Consider the following 21,019-nt stretch of genomic DNA (forward strand, 5'->3'; position numbering starts at 1 on the left):
GACAACAGCTGGTGCGATTATTCGCAAATGGAAGAAACACAAAATAACTGTCAATCTCCCTCGGCCTGGGGCTCCATGCAAGATCTCCCCTCGTGGAGTTGCAATGATCATGAGAACGGTGAGGAATCAGCCCAGAACTGCACGGGAGGATCTTGTCAATGATCTCAAGGCAGCTGGGAACATAGTCACCAAGAAAACAATTGGTAACACACTACTCCGTGAAGGACTGAAATCCTGCAGTGCCCGCAAGGTCCCCCTGCTCAAGAAAGCACATATACATGCCCGTCTGAAGTTTGCCAATGACCATCTGAATGATTCAGAGGACAACTGGGTGAAAGTGTTGCCAAACGTCAGCCTCGAAACCTTAATGACTTGGAGAAGATGTGCAAAGAGGAGTGGGACAAAATCCCTCCTGAGATGTGTGCAAACCTGGTGGCCAACTACAAGAAACATCTGACCTCTGTGATTGCCAACAAGGGTTTTGCCACCAAGTACTAAGTCATGTTTTGCAGAGGGGTCAAATACTTATTTCCCTCATTAAAATGCAAATCAATTTATAACATTTTTGACATGCGTTTTTCTGGATTTTTTGGTTGTTATTCTGTCTCTCACTGTTCAAATAAACCTACCATTAAAATTATAGACTGATCATTTCTTTGTCAGTGGGCAAACGTACAAAATCAGCAGGGGATCAAATACTTTTTTCCCTCACTGTAGATACTTTTGTACCTGTTTCCTCCAGCATTGGAAATTGCTCCCAAGGATGAAGCAGACTTGTGGAGGTCTACAATTTTTTTTCTGAGATCTTGGCTGAGTTCTTTTGATTTTCCCATGATGTCAAGCAAAGAGGCACTGAGTTTGAAGGTAGGCCTTGAAATACATCCACAGGTACACCTCCAATTGACTCAAATGATGTCAATTAGCCTCTCAGAAGCTTGAAAAGCCATGCCATCATTTTCTGGAATTTTCCAAGCTGTTTAAAGGCACAGTCAACTTAGTGTATGTAAACTTCTGACCCACTGGAATTGTGATACAGTGAATTGTAAGTGAAATAATCTGTCTGTAAACAATTGGTGGAAAAATTACTTGCGTCATGCACAATGCAGATGTCCTAACCGACTTGCCAAAACTATAGTTTGTTAACAAGAAATTTGTGGAGTGGTTGAAAAACGAGTTTTAATGAATCCAACCTAAGTGTATGTAAACTTCCGACTTCAACTGTACATTCAGCCGTGGCCCAATTTTTCCTTGAGCTGATGGTCACGGGGATGGAACATAGTCATAAATAATTTGTACAGAATCATTTTTAAAAACGGAATAATTTCAAACTTTAATTACATTGGGATACAAACAGATATGCCTCTCTATTACTTTGGAACAGATTTCATAAAATAAAATCACGCAATTTAATTTCCTGGTGATTTTACGGTCTTTTATGTCCGACAACAAAAATGAATACAAAACAAATAAAATCACCCGTGTGCCGAATTTGGACAGCGGGCTGCCTATTGGGTAACCCTGTAGTCTATGGATTTGAGAGTGGTTGCAATTCTCCAGCCCCATCCCTCAGCTTTTTACCGAAACTGGAGGGGAGAACACTTTGTTAATGTTTCAATTAAGGATTGCTGCTTTAAACACCTTTTTTTGTAAGGGAACTACTTCCATGACTGAAAAAAAAGTTTGTGTTTCTTGTGTTCCCTGTTTGCAGTAAAGAGCCTGCTGGCGAGTATCTCTCTAATGGTGTACTAGTGGTAAGGGCATTCATTTGGTTTGCTGATCATTCTAAGGCAAAGTCAACATCACAAGGATGGTCAGAGATGGATAATGATGAGGTCAATAATGACAGGACATAGCATTGTGCTATGAGAACCAACAAATTATTCACACCCCTTTTTCCACATTTTGTGTTACAGCCTGAATTTAAAATGGATTAAATTGAGATTTTGTGCCACTGATCTACACACTATATCCCACAATGCCCCACAATTTTGACAAATTAATAAAAAATGAAAAGCTGAAATGTCTTGAGTCAAGCTTAACAAGTCACATAATAAGTTGCATGGACTCACTCTATGTGCAATAAAGGTAGTCAATATGGTTATATACCCCACACATGCAATTATCTTTAAGGTCTTTCAGTCAAGTAGTGAATTTCAAGTGCAGATTCAACCACAAAGTCCAGGGAGGTTTTCTAATGCGTCGCAAAGAAGGGCACCTATTGATAGATGGGTAAAACATTTGAAAAAAGCAGACAATAAATATCAGTTTGAGCATGGTGAAGTTATTAATTATGCTTTGGATGGTGAATCAACACACCCAGTCACTACAAATTTACAGGCATCCTTCCTAACTCAGTTGCCAGAGAGTAAGGAAACCATGCAGGGATTTCATCATGAGGCCAATGGTGATTATAAAACAGTTTAATGGCTGTGATAGAAGAAAACTAAGGATGAATCAACAACATTTTAGTTACTCCACAATACTAACTTAAATGACAGAGTGAAAAGAATACAGTGTACATAATACAACTATTCCTAAACCTACACCCTGTTTGCAATAATGCACTAAAGTGTGGCAAATAAATTAACTTTTTGTCCTGAATACAAAGCATTATGTTTGGTCAAACACATCACAACACATTCATATTTTCAAGCATGTTATGGATATACTTGTCATCAGCAAGGACTAGAGAGTTTTTTGGGGGCATAAAAAGAAACAGAATAGAGCTGACCACAGGGAAAATCCTAGAGGAAACCAAGTACTGTCTGCTTTCCAACAGACACTGGGAGACAAATTCACCTTTCAGCAGGACAAAAACTTTAAACTCAAGGCCAAATATACAGTACACTGGTGTTGCTTGAATGTTCCTGGATTTGCTTGAATGTGGCCTAGTTACAGTTTTGACTTAAGTCGGCTTGAAAATCTATGGCAAGACTTGAAAATGGCTGTCTAGCAATAATCAGCAACCAACTTGACAGAGCTTGAAGAGGTTAAAAAATAATAATAGGCAAATATTGTACAATCCAGGTGTGCAAAGCTCTTAGAGACTTTCCCAAAAAGACTCACAGCTGTAATTACTGCCAAAAGTGATTCTAACATGTATTGACTCAGGGACTTCAACACTTATTTAAACAAGATATATTAGTGTTTTATTTTTTCATATACCTTTAAAAATGTTGTAATTTTTCTTCCACTTTGACATTACAGAGTATTTGGTGTAGATCGTAAAAAACAAAAACAAAAAGACAATTACATTTATTTTAATCCCAATTTGTAACACAACAAAATGTGGAATAAGTTAAGGGGTGTGAATACCATCTGAAGGAACTGTATGTGTAATGTAATGCTGTACAAAATTAAGGCAAATAATTCACACCCACGAACAGAAGGCAATTCTATATGCTGATTATTGTAGTATACTTTGTCCTAGGCCTCCCCATTCTCTACTCTGGATGTGAATGTAGAAAAGCTGATGACCACTGCCAGTGAGTATCATTCAAATTATTATCTACTGTATCAGGTCTGCTTATTTCTCCAGGTGCCTGTTGAACATAGTTTGGCCTTTACTTGACTCATAAAATGTTTGCAAAATTAAAGAAGAAAGTTCTATCAGTCTAAAGACTGCCCCTGCTGCAAAGTTGCTTGCAATGTCCTCATTACATATTTTTCTTCGCATATCTTTTAAAAATATTTTCCTAAACCTCAACTTCTAAATACTCTCCTGCAACCCGCCTCACCCAATGTGGCGTGGATCTGTTTTTTTTCTAAAGTATTTCTATTTACTTCGGATCTGGAATCCCTCAACTGAAGCTAGCCAGCTAACTACCTACCAGCTATCAGTCAGCAAACCATTGCTAGCGGTCATCAGCTAACCTTGAGCTCGGAAAGCTCTCGCCAGTTCGAACAACGTGACTCAAACCAGAGCATAACGGACCTATTATTATTAAAAAATGTTCCCCATATCCCCGGATTCCTACCGCAAACTCTGAACATTTTCATCTGGATCTTCGCAACTAGCTAACCGCAATCCCGCGCTTCCATCCCGGCGCAAGCACCAATTAGCCTGAAGCTAGCCCGGACAGGGCTCCTGTGCTACCACCGAAACCCACTCCTGGGCTACAATATCCGGACCCCTTCTACTGCCGGTACGGGGCATGGAACCCTGCCGATCCTCACCGACTGAAATACCGACATAATCTGCCCGAGGATTCCAACAGGCCCCTCAGGCGCGACGTCCGCTGAAGGCCCATTCTGCTAACCGCGGCCTACTAGCTACCTAGAGCTACTTGGAACCCTACTAATTCCATAACTGGTCTATCGACGTCACCGCACAAAGAGGCAAAAACAGACTTCCCCAATCGCGGACCCATATACACTCTGTTCCGATCGTGCTAGACGGCCCCGATCGCGATGTCCCCCAAAGGCTAACTTGCTAGCCCCGGTCTGTTAACTGCTAGCTTGCTTGTCCCGGTCTGCTAACTGCTAGCCTCGGTCTGCCAACTGCTTGCTTGCTAACCCGGTCTGCCAACTGCTTGCTTGCTAACCCAGTCTGCTAACTGCTAGCTTGTTTAGCCCCGGCCTACTAACTGTTAGCTTGTTAGCATCGGCCTGCTAACTGTCTGAATCGCCGTGTCCCCAGTCAGCCCAAGCACTCACTGGACCCATATGTTCCCTTGGCTACGCATGTGTCACGTCCTGACCAGTTTTAGGGATTATTTGTAACTGTAGTTTGGTCAGGACGTCGCAGAGGGTATTTGTTTTATGTGGTCCGGGGGTTATGTGTAGCGTAGAGGGGTGTTATATTTATGTGTTCCGGGGTTTGGGTGTATGTTCTGGTTTTTGGTTGTCTAGGGTTTTTCTGGTTTGTGTATTTCTTTGTTGTCTGTGTGGCTCTCGATCAGGAACAGCTGTACTTCGTTGTTCCTGATTGAGAGTCATATATTAGGAGCTTGTTTTCACCTGGGGTTTTGTGGTTAGTTGATTTTGCACTGCTAGTTGTCATTGCCTGCAAAACTGTCTCCAGTCGTGTTTTCTGCATTTCTTGTTTTTTTCCGTGTTCAACGTATTTAATAAATATGATGTTGAGCACGCAACCCGCTGCGTATTGGTCCGACAGTGATTTCTCTTTATCTTCAGACGACGAAGAATGTGACAGCATGCCTCTCTCTAATATCAATATGCCTCGTTCATTACTGTCCTGGTTAGTGATTACTGTCTTATTTCACTGTAGAGCCTCTAGCCCTGCTCAATATGCCTTAACCAACCATGTTGTTCCACCTCCAACATATGCGATGACATCACCTGGTTTAAACGTCTCCAGAGACTATATCTCTCTCATCATTACTCAATGCCTAGGTTTACCTCCAATATACTCTCCTCCTACCTTACCTTTGTCTGTACACTATGCCTTGAATCTATGCTATCGTGCCCAGAAACCTGCTCCTTTTACACTCTGTTCCGAACGTGCTAGACGGCCAGTTCGTATAGCCTTTAGCCGTACCCTTATCCTACTTCTCCTCTGTTCCTCTGGTGATGTGGAGGTTAATCCAGGTCCTGCAGTGCCTAGCTCCACTCCCACTCCCCAGGTGCTCTCATCTGTTGACTTCTGTAACCGTAAAATGCCTTGGTTTCATGCATGTTAACATTATAAGCTTACTCCCTAAGTTTGTTTTACTCACTGCTTTAGCACACTCTGCCAACCCGGATGTCTTAGCCGTGTCTGAATCCTGACTTAGGAAAACCACCAAAAACCCTGAAATCTCCATTGCTAACTATAACATTTTCCGGCAAGATAGAACTGCCAAAGGGGGCGGTGTTGCAATCTACTGCAAAGATAGCCTGCAGAGTTCTGTATTACTATCCAAGTCTGTACCCAAACAATTTGAGCTTCTACTTCTAAAAATTCACCTTTCCAGAAACAAGTCTCTCACTGTTGCCGCTTGCTATAGACCTCTCTCTGCCCCCAGCTGTGCCCTCGACACCATATGTGAATTGATTGCCCCCCATCTATCTTCTGAGCTCGTGCTACTAGGTGACCTAAACTGGGACATGCTTAACACCCTGGCCATCCTACAATCTAAGCTTGATGCCCTCAATCTCACACAAATGATCAATGAACCTACCAGGTACAACCCCAAAACCGTAAACACGGGCACCCTCATAGATGTCATCCTAACTAACTCGCCCTCCAAATACACCTCTGCTGTTTTCAATCAAGATCTCAGCGATCACTGCCTCATTGCCTGCATCCGTAATGGGTCTGCGACCAAACGACCACCCATCATCACTTTCAAACGCTTCCTAAAACACTTCTGCGAGCAAGCCTTTCTAATCGACCTGGCCGGGGTATCCTGGAATGACATTGACCTCATCCCGCCAGTAGATGATGCCTGGCTATTCTTTAAAAGTGCCTTCCTCACCATCTCAAATAAGTATGCCCCATTCAAAAAATGTTGCACTAGGAATAGATATAGTCCTTGGTTCACTCCAGACCTGTCTGCCCTTGACCAGCACAAAAACATCCTGTGGCGTTCTGCATTAGCATCGAATAGCCCCCGTGATATGCAACTTTTCAGGGAAGTTAGGAAGAAATATACACAGGCAGTTAGAAAAGCTACGGCTAGCTTTTTCAAACAGAAATTTGCATCCTGTGATACTAACTCAAAAAAGTTCTGGGACACTGTAAAGTCCATGGAGAATTAGAGCACCTCCTCTCAGCTGCCCACTGCTCTGAGGCTAGGAAACACTGTTACCGCCAATAAATCCACTATAATTGAGAATTTCAATAAGCATTTCTCTACAGCTGGCCATGCTTTCCACCTGGCTACCCCTAACCCGATCGACTGCCCGGCACCCTCCACAGCAACCCGCCAAAGCTCCCACCATTTCTCCTTCACCCAAATCCAGATAGCTGATGTTCTGAAAGAGCTGCAAAATCTGGACCCATACAAATTAGCCCGGCTAGACAATCTGGACCCTCTCTTTCTAAAATTATCTGCCGAAATTGTTGCAACCCCTATTACTAGCCTGTTCAACCTCTCTTTCGTATCATCTGAGATTCCAAAGATTGGAAACCCACCATTGCGACCTGTACGCTCTTGTTGGTTGTCTCTCGCTTCATACTCGTCGCCAAACCCACCGGCTACAGGTTATCTACAAGTCTCTGCTAGGTAAAGCCCCGCCTTATCTCAGCTCACCGGTCACCATAGCAGCACCCACTCGTAGCACCCACTCGACTTTTTGTTTTCTTTTGTTCTACTGTATTATTGACTGTATGTTTTGTTTATTCCATGTGTAACTCTGTGTTGTACGTGTTGAATTGCTATGCTTTATCTTGGCCAGGTCGCAGTTGCAAATGAGAACTTGTTCTCAACTAGCCTACCTGGTTAAATAAAGGTGAAATAAAAATAAATAAATAAAATGAGTCATCAGTTTCTGGTTTAAACTAGTTTTGTCTGTTTAGTGTGAGGACATGCCTGGGGGATGTCTACTCTGTTACTACCATTTGCATTCTTCCTAAACCAGTTGCTCCCCTCTGTCTAGTCCTATCTAGTAGAGTGATCATAAGGGGCCACTTATTCTCTAAATACCTCCCAATGTATGTATGTATTGTCTGTCTATCTGTCTGTCTGTCTGTCTGTGTGAGCATAATCAGACCGGTCTACACAGGATATTCATAGATCACTGAACTGAGCAACCACATCTATGTTGTTATTGTTCTAGTGGAGCAGAATGTGGTCCTGAAAATGCGTGGGGCCTTTCCAGAAGAGCATAAGATTCTTGCTCCTGAGAAAACATCCAACCTGACCAAAACTCTGCGCTACTACATCAACAGAGACCTGGAGACAGAGCTTTGCATGAGGGTGCGGTTAACTTATCCTTCACTTGTCCAATATCTTCCCCATCTTTATACAAGTTCCATATCATTTTTTTGTAAATTCCACAATCATGTGATTTGTATCCCCAGGATAAAATGGGTGAGGTAGAAGATCCAAATGTCACTGGCTTGTCTACTGTTCCACTCCTGCACCTTCCAGCCAGTAATGATTTCAAAGTATCCTTACCTGTGGGAGAGGTATGGTATACCTAATTTAAGTCTTTGCACCCTTCTAGTGTGTGCATAAAGTGCCAAAGAAAGCTTATTGATGAACGATGCTTATAAAGCCCATATGATTGACACTGCCCCTTCACAGGACATGGTGGATCTACATTTGAGAACAGAGGACTGGTAAAGTGCTTTCCTTTTTACGAAACAAACCATCAGTATTTGAAGAGTTTCTTTCCAAAACGCTATATATCCATTTTCAGAAATATTAAAATAGCTTGTATTGTTTTTTCACTATCTAATCATGGCATGGCATTGTTCAATGACAAGCATGTATTTGTTTAAAATCTTTCACTTGACAGTTTCATTTCAGAGAGACAAATATTCATGTTTTTTTGTCAAATGCTATATATCTGCCTCAGTTACAGAGAAATAAGTAGTACAGCTATGGCCGGTTGTGATACAGCCCTGGATCGAACCAGGGTCTGTAGCGACGCCTCTAGCACTGCAATGCTGTGCCTTAGACCGCTGCGCCACTTGGGAGTATATATAGACGGCACCAGTCAAAAGTTTGGACACAGCTACTCATTCAACGGTTTTTCTCTATTTTTACTATTTTCTACATTGTAGAATAATAGTAAAGACATCAAAACTAAGAAATAACACATATAGAATCATGTAGTAACCAAAAAAGTGTTACAAAAATCCAAATATATTTTATGTTTGAGAATCTTCAAAGAAGCTACCCTTTGCCTTGATGACAGCTTTGCACACTCTTGACATCTGTCAACCAGCTTCATGAGGAAGTCACCTGGAATTTATTTCAATTACCAGGTGTGCCTTGTTAAAAGTTCATTTCTGGAATTTCTTTCCTTCTTAATGTGTTTGAGCCAATCAGTTGTGTTGTGACAAGGTAGGGCCGATATACAGAAGATAGCCCTATTTGGTAAAAGACCAAGTCCTTATTATGGCAAGAACAGCTCAAATAAGCAAAGAGAAATTACAGTCCATCATAACTTTAAGACATGAAGGTCAATCAATCTGGAACGGGGGGCCAGCACAGAAAGAAATGTATGAATGTATGAAATGAAATGAATGCATTCACTACTGTAAGTCGCTCTGGATAAGAGCGTCTGCTAAATGACTAAAATGTAAATGTAAGAACTTTGAACGTTTCTTCAAGTGCAATTGCCAGTTTCATCAAGCGCTATGATGAAACTGGCTCTCGTGAGGACCGCCACAGGAAAGGAAGACCCAGAGTTACATCTGCTGCAGACAATAAGTTCATTGGAGTTACCAGCCTCAGAAATTGCAGACCAAAAAAATGCTTCACAGAGTTCAAGTAACAGACATTTCTCAACATCAACTGTTCAGAGGAGACTGCATGAATCAGGCCTTCATGGTCGAATTGCTGCAAAGAAACCACTACTAAAGGACACCAATAAGAAGAAGAGACTTGCTTGGGCCAAGAAACACAAGCAAAATATTAGACCGGTGGAAATTTGTCCTTTGGTCTGATGAGTCCAAATTTGAGAATTTTGGTTCTAACCGCTGTGTCATTGTGAGACACAGAGTAGGTGAACGGATGATCTCCGCATGTGTGGTTCCCACCATGAAGCATGGAGGAGGAGGTGTGATGGTGTGGGGGTGCATTGCTGGTGACACTGTCAGTGATTTGTTTAGAATTCAAGGCACACTTAACCAGCATGGCTACCACAGCATTCTGCAGCAATATGCCATCCCATCTGGTTTGTGCTTAGTGGGACTATCATTTGTTTTTCAACAGGGCAATGACCCAAAACACACCTCCAGGCTGTGTAAAGGCTATTTGACAAAGAAGGAGAGTGATGGAGTGCTGCATCAGATGACCTGGCCTCCACAATCACCTCACCTCAACCCAATTGAGATGGTTTGGGATGAGTTGGACCACAGAGTGAAGGAGAAGCAACCAACAAGTGCTCAGCATATATGGGAACTCCTTCAAGACTGTAGGAAACCATTTCAGGTGAAGCTGGTTGAGAGAATGCCAAGAGTATGCAAGCTGTCATCAAGGCAGATGGTGGCTACTTTGAAGAATCTAAAATCTAAAATATATTTTGATTTGTTTAACACTTTTTTGGTTACTACATGACTCCATATGTGTTATTTCATATTTTTGATGTCTTCACTATTCTACAATATAGATAATAGTAAAAATAAGAAAAAACCCTTGAATGAGTAGGTATGTCCAAACTTTTGACTGGTCCTGTATATATATAATATATATATATATATATATATATATATATATATATATATATATATATATATATATATATATATATATATATATATATTTGTAATAATAATTTTATACAGTAATATGAGATCTGTATGTAAAACTTTTACATTTGACATTTTAGTCCTTTAGCAGATGTTCTTATCCAGAGCGACATACATTAAGTGCATTGATCTTAAGATAGCTAGGTGAGACAACCACATATCACAGTCAAATAAATATACAGGATGCTAACCTTCCATTCCAGCTAAACAATAGATGTGCGTATAGCGTTTTCATTTTCATACACATCTAAAATCTATTCATAAAAAAATCTGAGAACAGTAATATTTTACACACACATGAAGGTATCCATAAGCAATAATTTCTGATGAAAAAAACACAAAGAATTGGTTGATATAGATATAGATGGAAATAAACTCTTCATTTCATTCAGAAGTATGCAAACACGTGGCATATTTAGTTGTTATTAATGTGTTAGATGTGTGTGTGTGTGTGTGTGTGTGTGTGTGTGTGTGTGTGTGTGTGTGTGTGTGTGTGTGTGTGTGTGTGTGTGTGGGTGGGTGTGTGTGTGTGTGTGTGTGTGTGCATGCGCGCGTGGGTTCGTGCGCGGGTGGGTGGGTGTATTGTATGGCCTCTGTAAATCCACAGCCCAGACATTGAATTTGAGGTGCGTCTTGATTTTGACATCCCTCCGGAGGAAAAAGAATTTCTGAAGAAGAGAAAGGTGCTAGTGGGCCAGGCCTTACGAAAAGAGTTGGGCCTCACCTCTCCCCCTGACCCTAAAAAGGTGATGATTTTTATGCACTAATTTACACACTGCACTAATTGCTGCTTATCATCCATAATTTCAACACTAATGGAGACTGAATATTGATGCTGAGCAAATTTGTTTGTCTTTTTTCAGTCTCATTGTTGTGGGGAAATTGCTCATTTCTACTGTGGTGTGCAGATGTCGTCCACTGTCATTACGAAACAAGTCTCAACAGAATGTGTTAAAACGGATTGACTGACAGATGGAAGATCCAACCAGAGATGTTGTTTGACTTTCTTCCCCCAGTTGCCTGTTATAGCTGTGGTTGGCTCAGGGGGAGGGACCAGAGCAATGACCGGCCTGTATGGCAGTCTGAAGGGTCTGCAGAGACTGGGCCTACTGGACGCTGTGAGCTACATCACTGGTGTGTCAGGCTCCACATGGTAAGCATGGCATTTATCTCCATTGCAATTAAATCTGCAGTATACTATAAGCTGAATGAATGAATGAATGAATGAATGAATGAATGAATGAACGAACAAACGAACAAACAAACAAACAAACAAACAAACAAACAAACAAACAAACAAACAAACAAACAAACAAACAAACAAACAAACAAACAAACAAACAAACAAACAAACAAACAAACAAACAAACAAACAAACAAACAAACAAACAAACAAACAAACAAACAAACAAACAAACAAACAAAACAAAAACTAACAAACAACATTTTGTCACTTTGAATTTCCTTATGAGCTCAGACAGTTTTGGCTCACAGGTATTTTTACTCTGTAATCTCCACAGTACTGTAACCTGTCTTCACTTACTACGTTTATACTACTGAGACTCCTACTTACAGTAAGTGACATAACACATTCCTGTTCAACAGGGCCTTAGCCGCCCTGTATCAGGAAGCAGATTGGTCACAGCGTGATATGGATGAGTCCATCTCGGCTATGGAGGAGGAAATCACCAAGAGCTTCCTCAGTGCCTTCACCACTGAGAATCTGCAGTACTACAAACACCAGATGGCAGAGAAAGAGAAGGAGGGACATATGGTGTCACTCATAGACATGTGGGGTCTGGTCATTGAGCACTGCCTTTATGGGAAGGTACAGCAGCCTACTGTACACTCATACTTTACAATACACACTGTACTAATCACACTTCAATAGGAAGAAGTTCCGCAGAAATGGTTTTGTCGCCTGTAATTATAGTGCCTTTAATTACATTGAAACTATATGAGATGTTTTTTCTAAAGACCCACTATTATGTCTTTCACACTGAGTTATGATACTTTACATAATGTGTTTTGCGAATTTGGTTGCAGCAGCGTATTTGACAGATTGATTTCTCCCAATGATGTATATAAACCCTGGATTGCTGATGCTATTGGCCATTGAGAGGCTTTGAAGCCACCAGTTGGCCATATTGGTACTCCCCAGTAGGAGCAGTCCTCCATGGGAATGAATTCTAAAGTATTTCAATTACATTTTTCAAGGACAAAATTACATGTATTTAAGTATTTTTTGTTGTGTTGGGTACAGTAACATTAGTAATCTCTAAAAAATATATACTTTAAGGAAAATGTATGTTTAGCTCACGTAATATAATTTCAAAGTATGCATTAAGGTGTCTGTAAAATAATAATGTGGTAAAAACAAATGTAGACATTAATAAATGCATGATATAGCTTCCAAAATACTTTTTTACTACGGTGGGGGAGTACCAAGACGGAGGCACGGTGGTATCAACACAGCGCCCCCCTGTCAGTCATCTAGTGTATATATAAATCATTGGTGAGAACTCTAACAACCAAGAACAAACCTCTGTCTTCAGCCTATTCTGATTGCTAGAGTTTACCAGAGATGAATCTGATTAAATGAGTATAATCAAATAGCAGGATGATTGCTGGTAGGCACGGAACACAATAAAATGACTATAGGATCGAGCAGATCCAGAAACATGGGTAAATCAATCCTGTCAAAACAAAGCATGACTGACATGACTATTTGTTACACCCGCTAAAGAAATGAGCCACCAAATCAGAAAAGAGGGGCAGAATTGGCTCTTCACTTAGATAGTAGATTCAAATGCGATGTACCCGACCTAGTATTTAACTTTGTAACTGTGTGGCAATCTAGATAGTCTTAATTATTGAGAGGCAGCTTTCTATTTGAATGGAGCAGGGTTGGCTGGCAACCTGCTTTCTCAGTCAAGTCTCTCACACTCCACACTGTGGGTCTGGGAGTGTGTATCACCAGGTCTCTCTGATGTCACAGCAAGCCTTGCTCTGTGCTCAGTCAGCCACTTCAGCCTGGCTGTCACTACCCATGGAATGTGGGGATTGTGGTGCCCTAACTCCCTGCTATCAACCAACCACCATCTAGGATCCAAACAACCCTTTCGGAATAGAATAAAGGTGGCAAAAATGAATGTAGACATTAATAAATGCATTCCTATAGCTTCCAAATTATGTTTTACAATGGTGGGAGAGTGCCAAGATGGAGGCACGGTGGCTTCAACACAGCGCCCCACATTAGCATTGTATATACTGTATAAATCATTGATTTCTCCTGTGGGGTTTGTAGAAGAAAACCAGTACCCTGTCTGACCAGCAGAAGGCAGTATCAGAGGGCCAGAACCCTTTACCCATCTGTACTGCTGTCAACCTGAAGGACGGAGTGAAAGGCACCACAACCGAGTTTGGTAAAGCTGTTCTAGCAACTTATGTTTGATATGTATTTTAATGAAACCCAAACAATGGTCCACATGTTGAAGCAAGGAATATTGTAACATTTTGATGGTGTTAACTTATGTTATTTACATATCCTTATGTATCCAGTTATACACTAAAAACGTTTTTGTAGTGGGAGGCGACACATAGATAAAATGTCTTACAACCGATTGAAAATAGCAGTTGCAGTATAAATGACCTATACATTTAATAATAACTGAACAATTTGTTTATCTTTCTATTCCTATCCTTTTAGAGTGGTGTGAGTTCACACCATATGAGGTCGGCTTCCCAAAGTATGGGGCCTATGTCCATGCGGAGGACTTTGGGAGTGAATTCTACCTTGGTCACATGGTCAAGAAACATCCAGAGATGCGTATCGCCTATCTGCTTGGTGAGAGAACACTTATTTGTGTGTGTGCATGCATTTCAGAGAGCGAGAGAGAGAGAGAGAGAGAGAGAGAGAGAGAGATACAGTTGAAGTCGGAAATGTACATACACCTTAGCCTGTCTTAGGTCAGTTAGGATCACCACTTTATTTTAAGAATGTGAAATGTCAGAATAATAGTAGAGAGAATTATTTATTTCAGCTTTTATTTCTTTCATCACATTCCCAGTGGGTCAGAAGTATACATACATTCAATTTGTATTTGGTAGCATTTCCTTTAAATTGTTTAACTTGGGTCAAACGTTTCGGGTAGCCTTCCACAAGCTTCCCACAATAAGTTGGGTGAATTTTGGCACATTCCTCCTGACAGAGCTGGTGTAACTGAGTCAGGTTTGTAGATGCTTTTTCAGTTCTGCCCACAAATTCTCTATAGGATTGAGGTCAGGGCTTTGTGATGGCCACTCCAATACCTTGACTTTGTCCTTAAGCCATTTTGCCACAACTTTGGAAGTATGCTTGGGGTCATTGTCCATTTGGAAGACCCATTTGCGACCAAGCTTTAACTTCCTGACTGATGTCTTGAGATGTTGCTTCAATTTATCCACATACTTTTCCTTGAAGCCATCTATTTTGTGAAGTGCACCAGTCCCTCCTGCAGCAAGGCACCCCCACAACATGATGCTGCCACCCCCGTGCTTCACGGTTGGGATGGTGTTCTTCGGCTTGCAAGCCTCCCCCTTTTTTCTCTAAACATAACGATGGTCATTATGGCCAAACAGTTCTATTTTTGTTTCATCAGACCAGAGGACATTTCTCCAAAAAGTACAATCTTTGTCCCCATGTGCAGTTGCAAACCGTAGTTTGGCTTTTTTATGGCGGTTTTGGAGTAGTGGCTTCTTCCTTGCTGAGTGGCCTTCCAGGTTATGTCGATATAGGACTCGTTTTACTGTGGATATAGATACTTTTGTACCTGTTTCCTCCAGCATCTTCACAAGGTCCTTTGCTGTTGTTCTGGGATTGATTTGCACTTTTCGCACCAAAGTACGTTCATCTCTAGGAGACAGAACGCGTCTCCTTCCTGACCAGTATGACGGCTGTGTGGTCCCATGGTGTTATACTTGTGTACTATTGTTTATACAGATGAACGTGGTACCTTCAGGCATTTGGAAATTGCTCGCAAGGATGAACTAGACTTGTAGAGGTCTACAATTTTTTTCTAAGGTCTTGGTTGATTTCTTTTGATTTCCCCATGATGTCAAGCAAAGAGGCACTGAGTTTGAAGGTAGGCCTTGAAATACATCCACAGGTACACCTCCAATTGACTCAAATTATGTCAATTAGCCTATCAGAAGCTTCTAAAGCCATTACATAATTTTCTGGAATTTTCCAAGCTGTTTAAAGGCACAGTCAACTTAGTGTATGTAAACTTCTGACCCACTGGAATTGTGATACAGTGAATTATAAGTGAAATAATCTGTCTGTAAACAATTGTTGGAAAAATTACTTGTGTCATGCACAAAGTAGATGTCCTAACCGACTTGCCAAAACTATAGTTTGTTAACAAGACATTTGTGGAGTGGTTGAAAAACTAGTTTTAATGACTCCAACCAAGTGTATGTAAACTTCCGACTTCAACTGTATGTCACAATATACCTGCCACTAATGATCTATGGATTTCAATGTAAATGCAATACTTTCTAAAGTGTGGGCACCTTTGCCTCTGTGTTGACAGGTCTTTGGAGCAGTGTCTTCTCTCTTAACCTGACCCAGCTTTGGGAATTTGCAACTGGAGGTCAGACATCCTGGAGCACATGGCTGGGGGAAGATGTCAACAAAATAGGTCTCTAACATGTATATTTGGTATTTAGTATTTATTAGGATCCCCATTAGCCGCTGCATAAGTATTAGCTACTCTTCTTGGGGTCCACATGACATAATACATAATACAGAACATTTTTAGTCAAGGACTGAAATATGTCACAAATAGCCTACAGTACATACACACAATATTATGTCTAATATATAGTACAGTGCAAATTGCAATACAATATACTGTATATAAAATGGCTATGTCTCTTTGTGCAGTAAGGTTCTTTTATTGTTTTTGAAACTGATTTTATTACTAGCTTGAGTTACCTGGGGTGGCAGAGAGTTCCATTTAATGGCTCTATTTCATACTGTGCGTTTCCCAGCCTCTGTTCTGGACCTGGGGACTATGAAGACTCTTCTGGTTGCTTGTCTTGTGTTGTACCGATGAGAGTCCGAACTGTGCGCCCACTGCTTGAACAGACAGTTCGGTACCTTCAACACATCAACACCTCGCACAAAGATCAATAGTGATGCAGTCAATTTCTCCACAACTTTGAGCCAGGAGAGACTGATACGCATGTTACTGACACTTTCCCTCCGTGTACATCTAAGTGCTATACTTGCTGCTTTGTTCTGGACCAACTGCAATTTACCTATGTCCTTCTTTGCCGCACATGACCACACAGCTGGGCAGTAATCCAGGTGCGACAAAACTAGGGCCTGTAGGACCTGTCTGATCTACTGAGACGTCAAGAAGGCAGAGCAACGCCCTATCATGGACAGACCTCTTCCCATTTTCGCAACCATTGAGTCTGTTTTGACCGTGACAGCTTGCTATCTAGGGTTATACCAGGCAGTTTAGTTTCCTCAACTTGCTCAATAGCCACATTACTCAATAATTGATCTAAACGAGGTTTAGCGTTGAGCAAGTGATTTGTCCCAAAAATGATGCTTTTAGTTTTTGATATATTTAGCACCAGCCTATTGCTAGTCACCCATTCTAAAACTGACTGGAGCGCTATGTTAAGTGTCTCAGTTATTTATTTGACTGTTGCAGCTGACATACTGCTCTGCCAAACTCACAATAAACTCTGTGTGGCAATGTTTGAGATGTTTGACACCACTCCGCTTCTTCCTCTAAAGAAACTGACAATGAACCAACCACCCTGGACACCTACCTCTTCAAGCCTATCACTAACACTGCCTCAGCGCTGACCAGCTTATTTACCAGCCGACCCGTCATCACTCAGATCTACAACTTCATGCGTGGGTTCTTCCTCCACCGGAACTACAACGACAACAGCAACTTTACACCCTGGAAAGGTGCCATGCATGAACCACCCGAACTATTGCTGTTAAACCAAATTCAACATGGATTTACTCAAACACTGTTATACAGTGTGTGTGTGGCACCAGCAGTCTATTTATGCATTGTATTATTAAAGCATGTAGATTCAGATTATGTTTGTGAAGTTTTTCTCCCAATCTTGCTGCAGATAAGCATCCAGATGCCTTCCCCAACAGACTGACTCCAGCTGACCCCACACTCTACCTGGTGGACTCTGGGTTCTCTATCAACACAGGCTGTCCCCCTGTCTTGAGACCAGAGAGGGGTGTTGACGTCATCATGTCCCTCAACTATTCGTGGTGCGAGGACCAATTCGAAGTAAATGGGTTGAGTTTATGAATAATACAAGAGTGAACTTAATTTGCTAGATCCATATTTCGCGCAGGTTTGCACACACACACTAGGCCAGAAGGTGCATATGACTTGTAATTGCCATACACAGTGTTTGAATTGTCTGACTGACATCTCTTGAATCGATCTACCAGGTCCTAAAGAGGACTGAGGTTTACTGCAAAGACCACAGCATCCCCTTCCCCCGCATTGACTTCAGCAGCCTGGAGGGACAGCCCCTGAAAGAGCTCTACGTCTTTGAGGATGAGGAGAACCCCAAGGCTCCCATAGTCCTTCATTTCCCTTTCGTCAATATCTCATTCAAAGAGTTCAAGGCCCCTGGTAAGCACTGTCAAGATGATCATAATTGTAAAAGAAGCAGAGGTAGTCAATGAGCTACTGTAACTAGCTAATGGCTCAAGCTGTCAATATGCCATTCACCCTGTGCCTGTCAATCAAATCAATATTCTGTCAATTTTCAATGTTGTGTGCTTTAGAGATCAGGGCCAAAAATCATTGGCCTAAACCTTTGTATCGTATTGTATTGTATTGTATTGGACTGGATTGTATTGCACTTTGTTGATATTGTTGGTTAAACAATAGTTTGATGTTTGTTTGTTTAATGTTTAAGGCTGACAGTATTGTTATGTTCTCATTCTGAAGGTGTGGCACGTCAGGGTGAGGAGGAGAGGAAGGCAGGGGATGTTGACATTAGCTCAAGCAGCTCCCCCTACCTCACCAAACATCTCACCTACACAGAAAAGGACTTCCGAGCACTGGCAGACCTTACCTCATACAACATCCAGAACAACAAGGAGCAGATCCTACAGGCTCTCGGGAAGGTCCTCGAAAGGAAGGTGCCTGTGGAAGAATCATATCATTGACAGGGGCCCCTCCATGGAGGAAGAGAGAGAACAACATGCATACAGAGCAGATTTAGAGGAGCAACTCTAACTGCAATTTCTTGGTGGTGCGTCCTAAGCCGTGTTTCTAAAGGTTTAAAGGGGAGAATGCATTTTGTTGTAACTTTGAGTTCTTGTTTCCCAGCTCCTAGTCTACATTCCGTGGGTTGTTTATCTAGACTGTCTTTTTTTTACATTCTACCTTTATGAACCTTACTGTATGTTTCATATTATGAATTGTATCTTGTTGAGTTCATTTTAGCACAGAACTCCTGTGTGTTTATACACACATAGTATTTTCTCTCTTAGAGGTTATTCTGGAGACACATGTAACCACGTTAAATCGTATTTCTTGATAGTAATTTACTCTGCTTTATTATGTACCATGTCTTCAATGTATACTCTTATTGTTTGAAAGTTAATTAATTCATGACTAATACATCTATTAGTTGATTTGAGTAAATGCATTTTTACTTTTTTAACTTATTTTCATAAGTTAGTAATGGTTACTCTTAAATTGCCTAATTGCACACACACATTAATGCTTCGAGATCCTCATGGAGTACACCTTCAAAACACTGTCAAATAAATGTCACACCAAAGCAACACTCACAGGAAAAATAAATGTTTACAAAGTGGTTCTTTAACACAGGCGTCTTTTGAAATGATAGAAAGCTTGGCATCTGTCCCAGAGCAAATGAGACTTCTAAACATTATGTGTTTGGTGGTAAAGACAGAGAGCAGGCTCATTGGAAATAACTTCACGATCCGAGCTCTGTCTTGAGACTCATAATATGGGAATTAGATTGTGTTAATGGCACTGAGTCCAGCATACAGAATTGTATCTAAAGGACTGAATTGAAATCGTACACAACTCATCATAATGCAAATATAGACTTGATGGAAAAGGTATACTTTCAGCACTCCAGCTTTTCAAATGCTTTTGCTATTGACCTAACTTTAGAGGTTAATTCCTTCAAAGTGGTGCAGGTGGTAAAATGCAATTCTCTGGTGATGTGAGAACACATGATGGCCTATGCTTGTGACATTGCTGATACTTCAGTCAAGGTCCAGGGGATGGAAAAATAAATTACGTAAATAAACGGATTGAACTGAGATTCCCTCCGCAAGGCAATCAAACAAGCGAAATGTCAGTATAGAGACAAAGTGGAGTCGCAATTCAACGGCTCAGAGTGGCAGGGTCTACAGACAATCACGGACTACAAAAGGAAAACCAGCCACATCACGGACACCGACGTCTTGCTTCCAGACAAGCTAAACACCTTCTTTCCCCGACGCAGCCCGCTAACAAGGACTGTGGGCTCTCCGTCTCCGTGGCCGACATGAGTAAGACATTTAAATGTGTTAACCCTCGCAAGGCTGCTGGCCCAGACGGCATACCTTGTTGCGTCCTCAGAGCATGCGCAGACCAGCTGGCTAGTGTGTTTACAGACATATTCAATCTCTCCCTATCCCAGTCTGCTGTCCCAACATGCTTCAATATGGTCACCATTGTTCCTGTACCCAAGAAGGTAAAGGTAACTGAACTAAATGACTATCGCCCCGTAGCACTCACTTCTGTCATCATCAAGTGCTTTGAGAGACTAGTCAAGGATCATATCACCAACACCTTACCTGTCACCCTAGACCCACTTCAGTTTGCATACCGCCCCAACAGGTCCACAGACGATGCAATCGCCATCCCTCTGCACACTGCCCTATCCCATCTGGACAAGAGGAACACCTACGTAAGAATACTGTTCATTGACTATAGCTCAGCATTCAACACCATAGGACCCTCCAAGCTCATCATTAAGCTTGAGGCCCTGGGTCTAAACCCCGCCCTGTGCAATTGGGTTCTGGACTTCCTGATGGGCTGCCCCCAGGTGGTGAAGATGGGAAACAACATCTCCACTTTGCTGATCCTCAACACTGGGGCCCCACAAGGGTGCATGCTCAGCCCCCTCCTGTACTCCCTGTTCACCCATGACTGCGTGGCCATGCACACCTCCAACTGAATCATCAAGTTTGCATACGACACAACAGTAGTAGGCTTGATTACCAACAACGACGAGACAGCCTACAGGGAGGAGGTGAGGGCACTCGGAGTGTGGTGTCAGGAAAACAACCTCTCACTCAACGTCAACAAAACAAAGGAGATGATCGTGGACATCAGGAAATAGCAGAGGGAGCACCACCCTATCCACATCGACGGGACAGCAGTGGAGAAGGTTGAAAGTTTTAAGTTCCTTGGCGTACACATCACGGACAAACTGAAATGGTCCACCCACACAGACAGTGTGGTGAACAAGGCGCAACAGCGCCTCTTCAACCTCAGGAATCTGAAGAAATTTGGCTTGTCACCTAAAACCCTCACAAACTTTTACAGATGCACAATTGAGAGCATCCTGTCGGGCTGTATC

The 21,019-nt window shown here is 41.7% G+C and overlaps 1 protein-coding gene across 1 annotated transcript in view; it reads left to right on the forward strand.

The window, feature by feature from the left end:
• The window catches only part of pla2g4f.1 (phospholipase A2, group IVF, tandem duplicate 1), a 34,988-nt gene extending 15,748 nt beyond the window's left edge, over positions 1 to 19,240 (forward strand). The window contains exons 6-20 of the mRNA XM_014154479.3: positions 1,709 to 1,751; positions 3,431 to 3,485; positions 7,723 to 7,862; positions 7,967 to 8,074; positions 8,193 to 8,227; positions 10,974 to 11,112; positions 11,383 to 11,519; positions 11,972 to 12,194; positions 13,674 to 13,791; positions 14,076 to 14,213; positions 15,940 to 16,047; positions 17,160 to 17,339; positions 17,513 to 17,682; positions 17,850 to 18,036; positions 18,358 to 19,240. Coding sequence (XP_014009954.1) covers positions 1,709 to 1,751; positions 3,431 to 3,485; positions 7,723 to 7,862; positions 7,967 to 8,074; positions 8,193 to 8,227; positions 10,974 to 11,112; positions 11,383 to 11,519; positions 11,972 to 12,194; positions 13,674 to 13,791; positions 14,076 to 14,213; positions 15,940 to 16,047; positions 17,160 to 17,339; positions 17,513 to 17,682; positions 17,850 to 18,036; positions 18,358 to 18,578 — 2,002 coding nt within the window. The 3' untranslated portion in view covers positions 18,579 to 19,240. The remainder of the gene's footprint in view (positions 1 to 1,708; positions 1,752 to 3,430; positions 3,486 to 7,722; positions 7,863 to 7,966; positions 8,075 to 8,192; positions 8,228 to 10,973; positions 11,113 to 11,382; positions 11,520 to 11,971; positions 12,195 to 13,673; positions 13,792 to 14,075; positions 14,214 to 15,939; positions 16,048 to 17,159; positions 17,340 to 17,512; positions 17,683 to 17,849; positions 18,037 to 18,357) is intronic.
• The last annotated feature ends 1,779 nt before the right edge of the window (positions 19,241 to 21,019 follow it).

The sequence above is a fragment of the Salmo salar genome, chromosome 18 (assembly GCF_965601325.2).
Source record: "Salmo salar chromosome 18, fSalSal1, whole genome shotgun sequence".
NCBI classification, from domain to species: domain Eukaryota; kingdom Metazoa; phylum Chordata; class Actinopteri; order Salmoniformes; family Salmonidae; genus Salmo; species Salmo salar.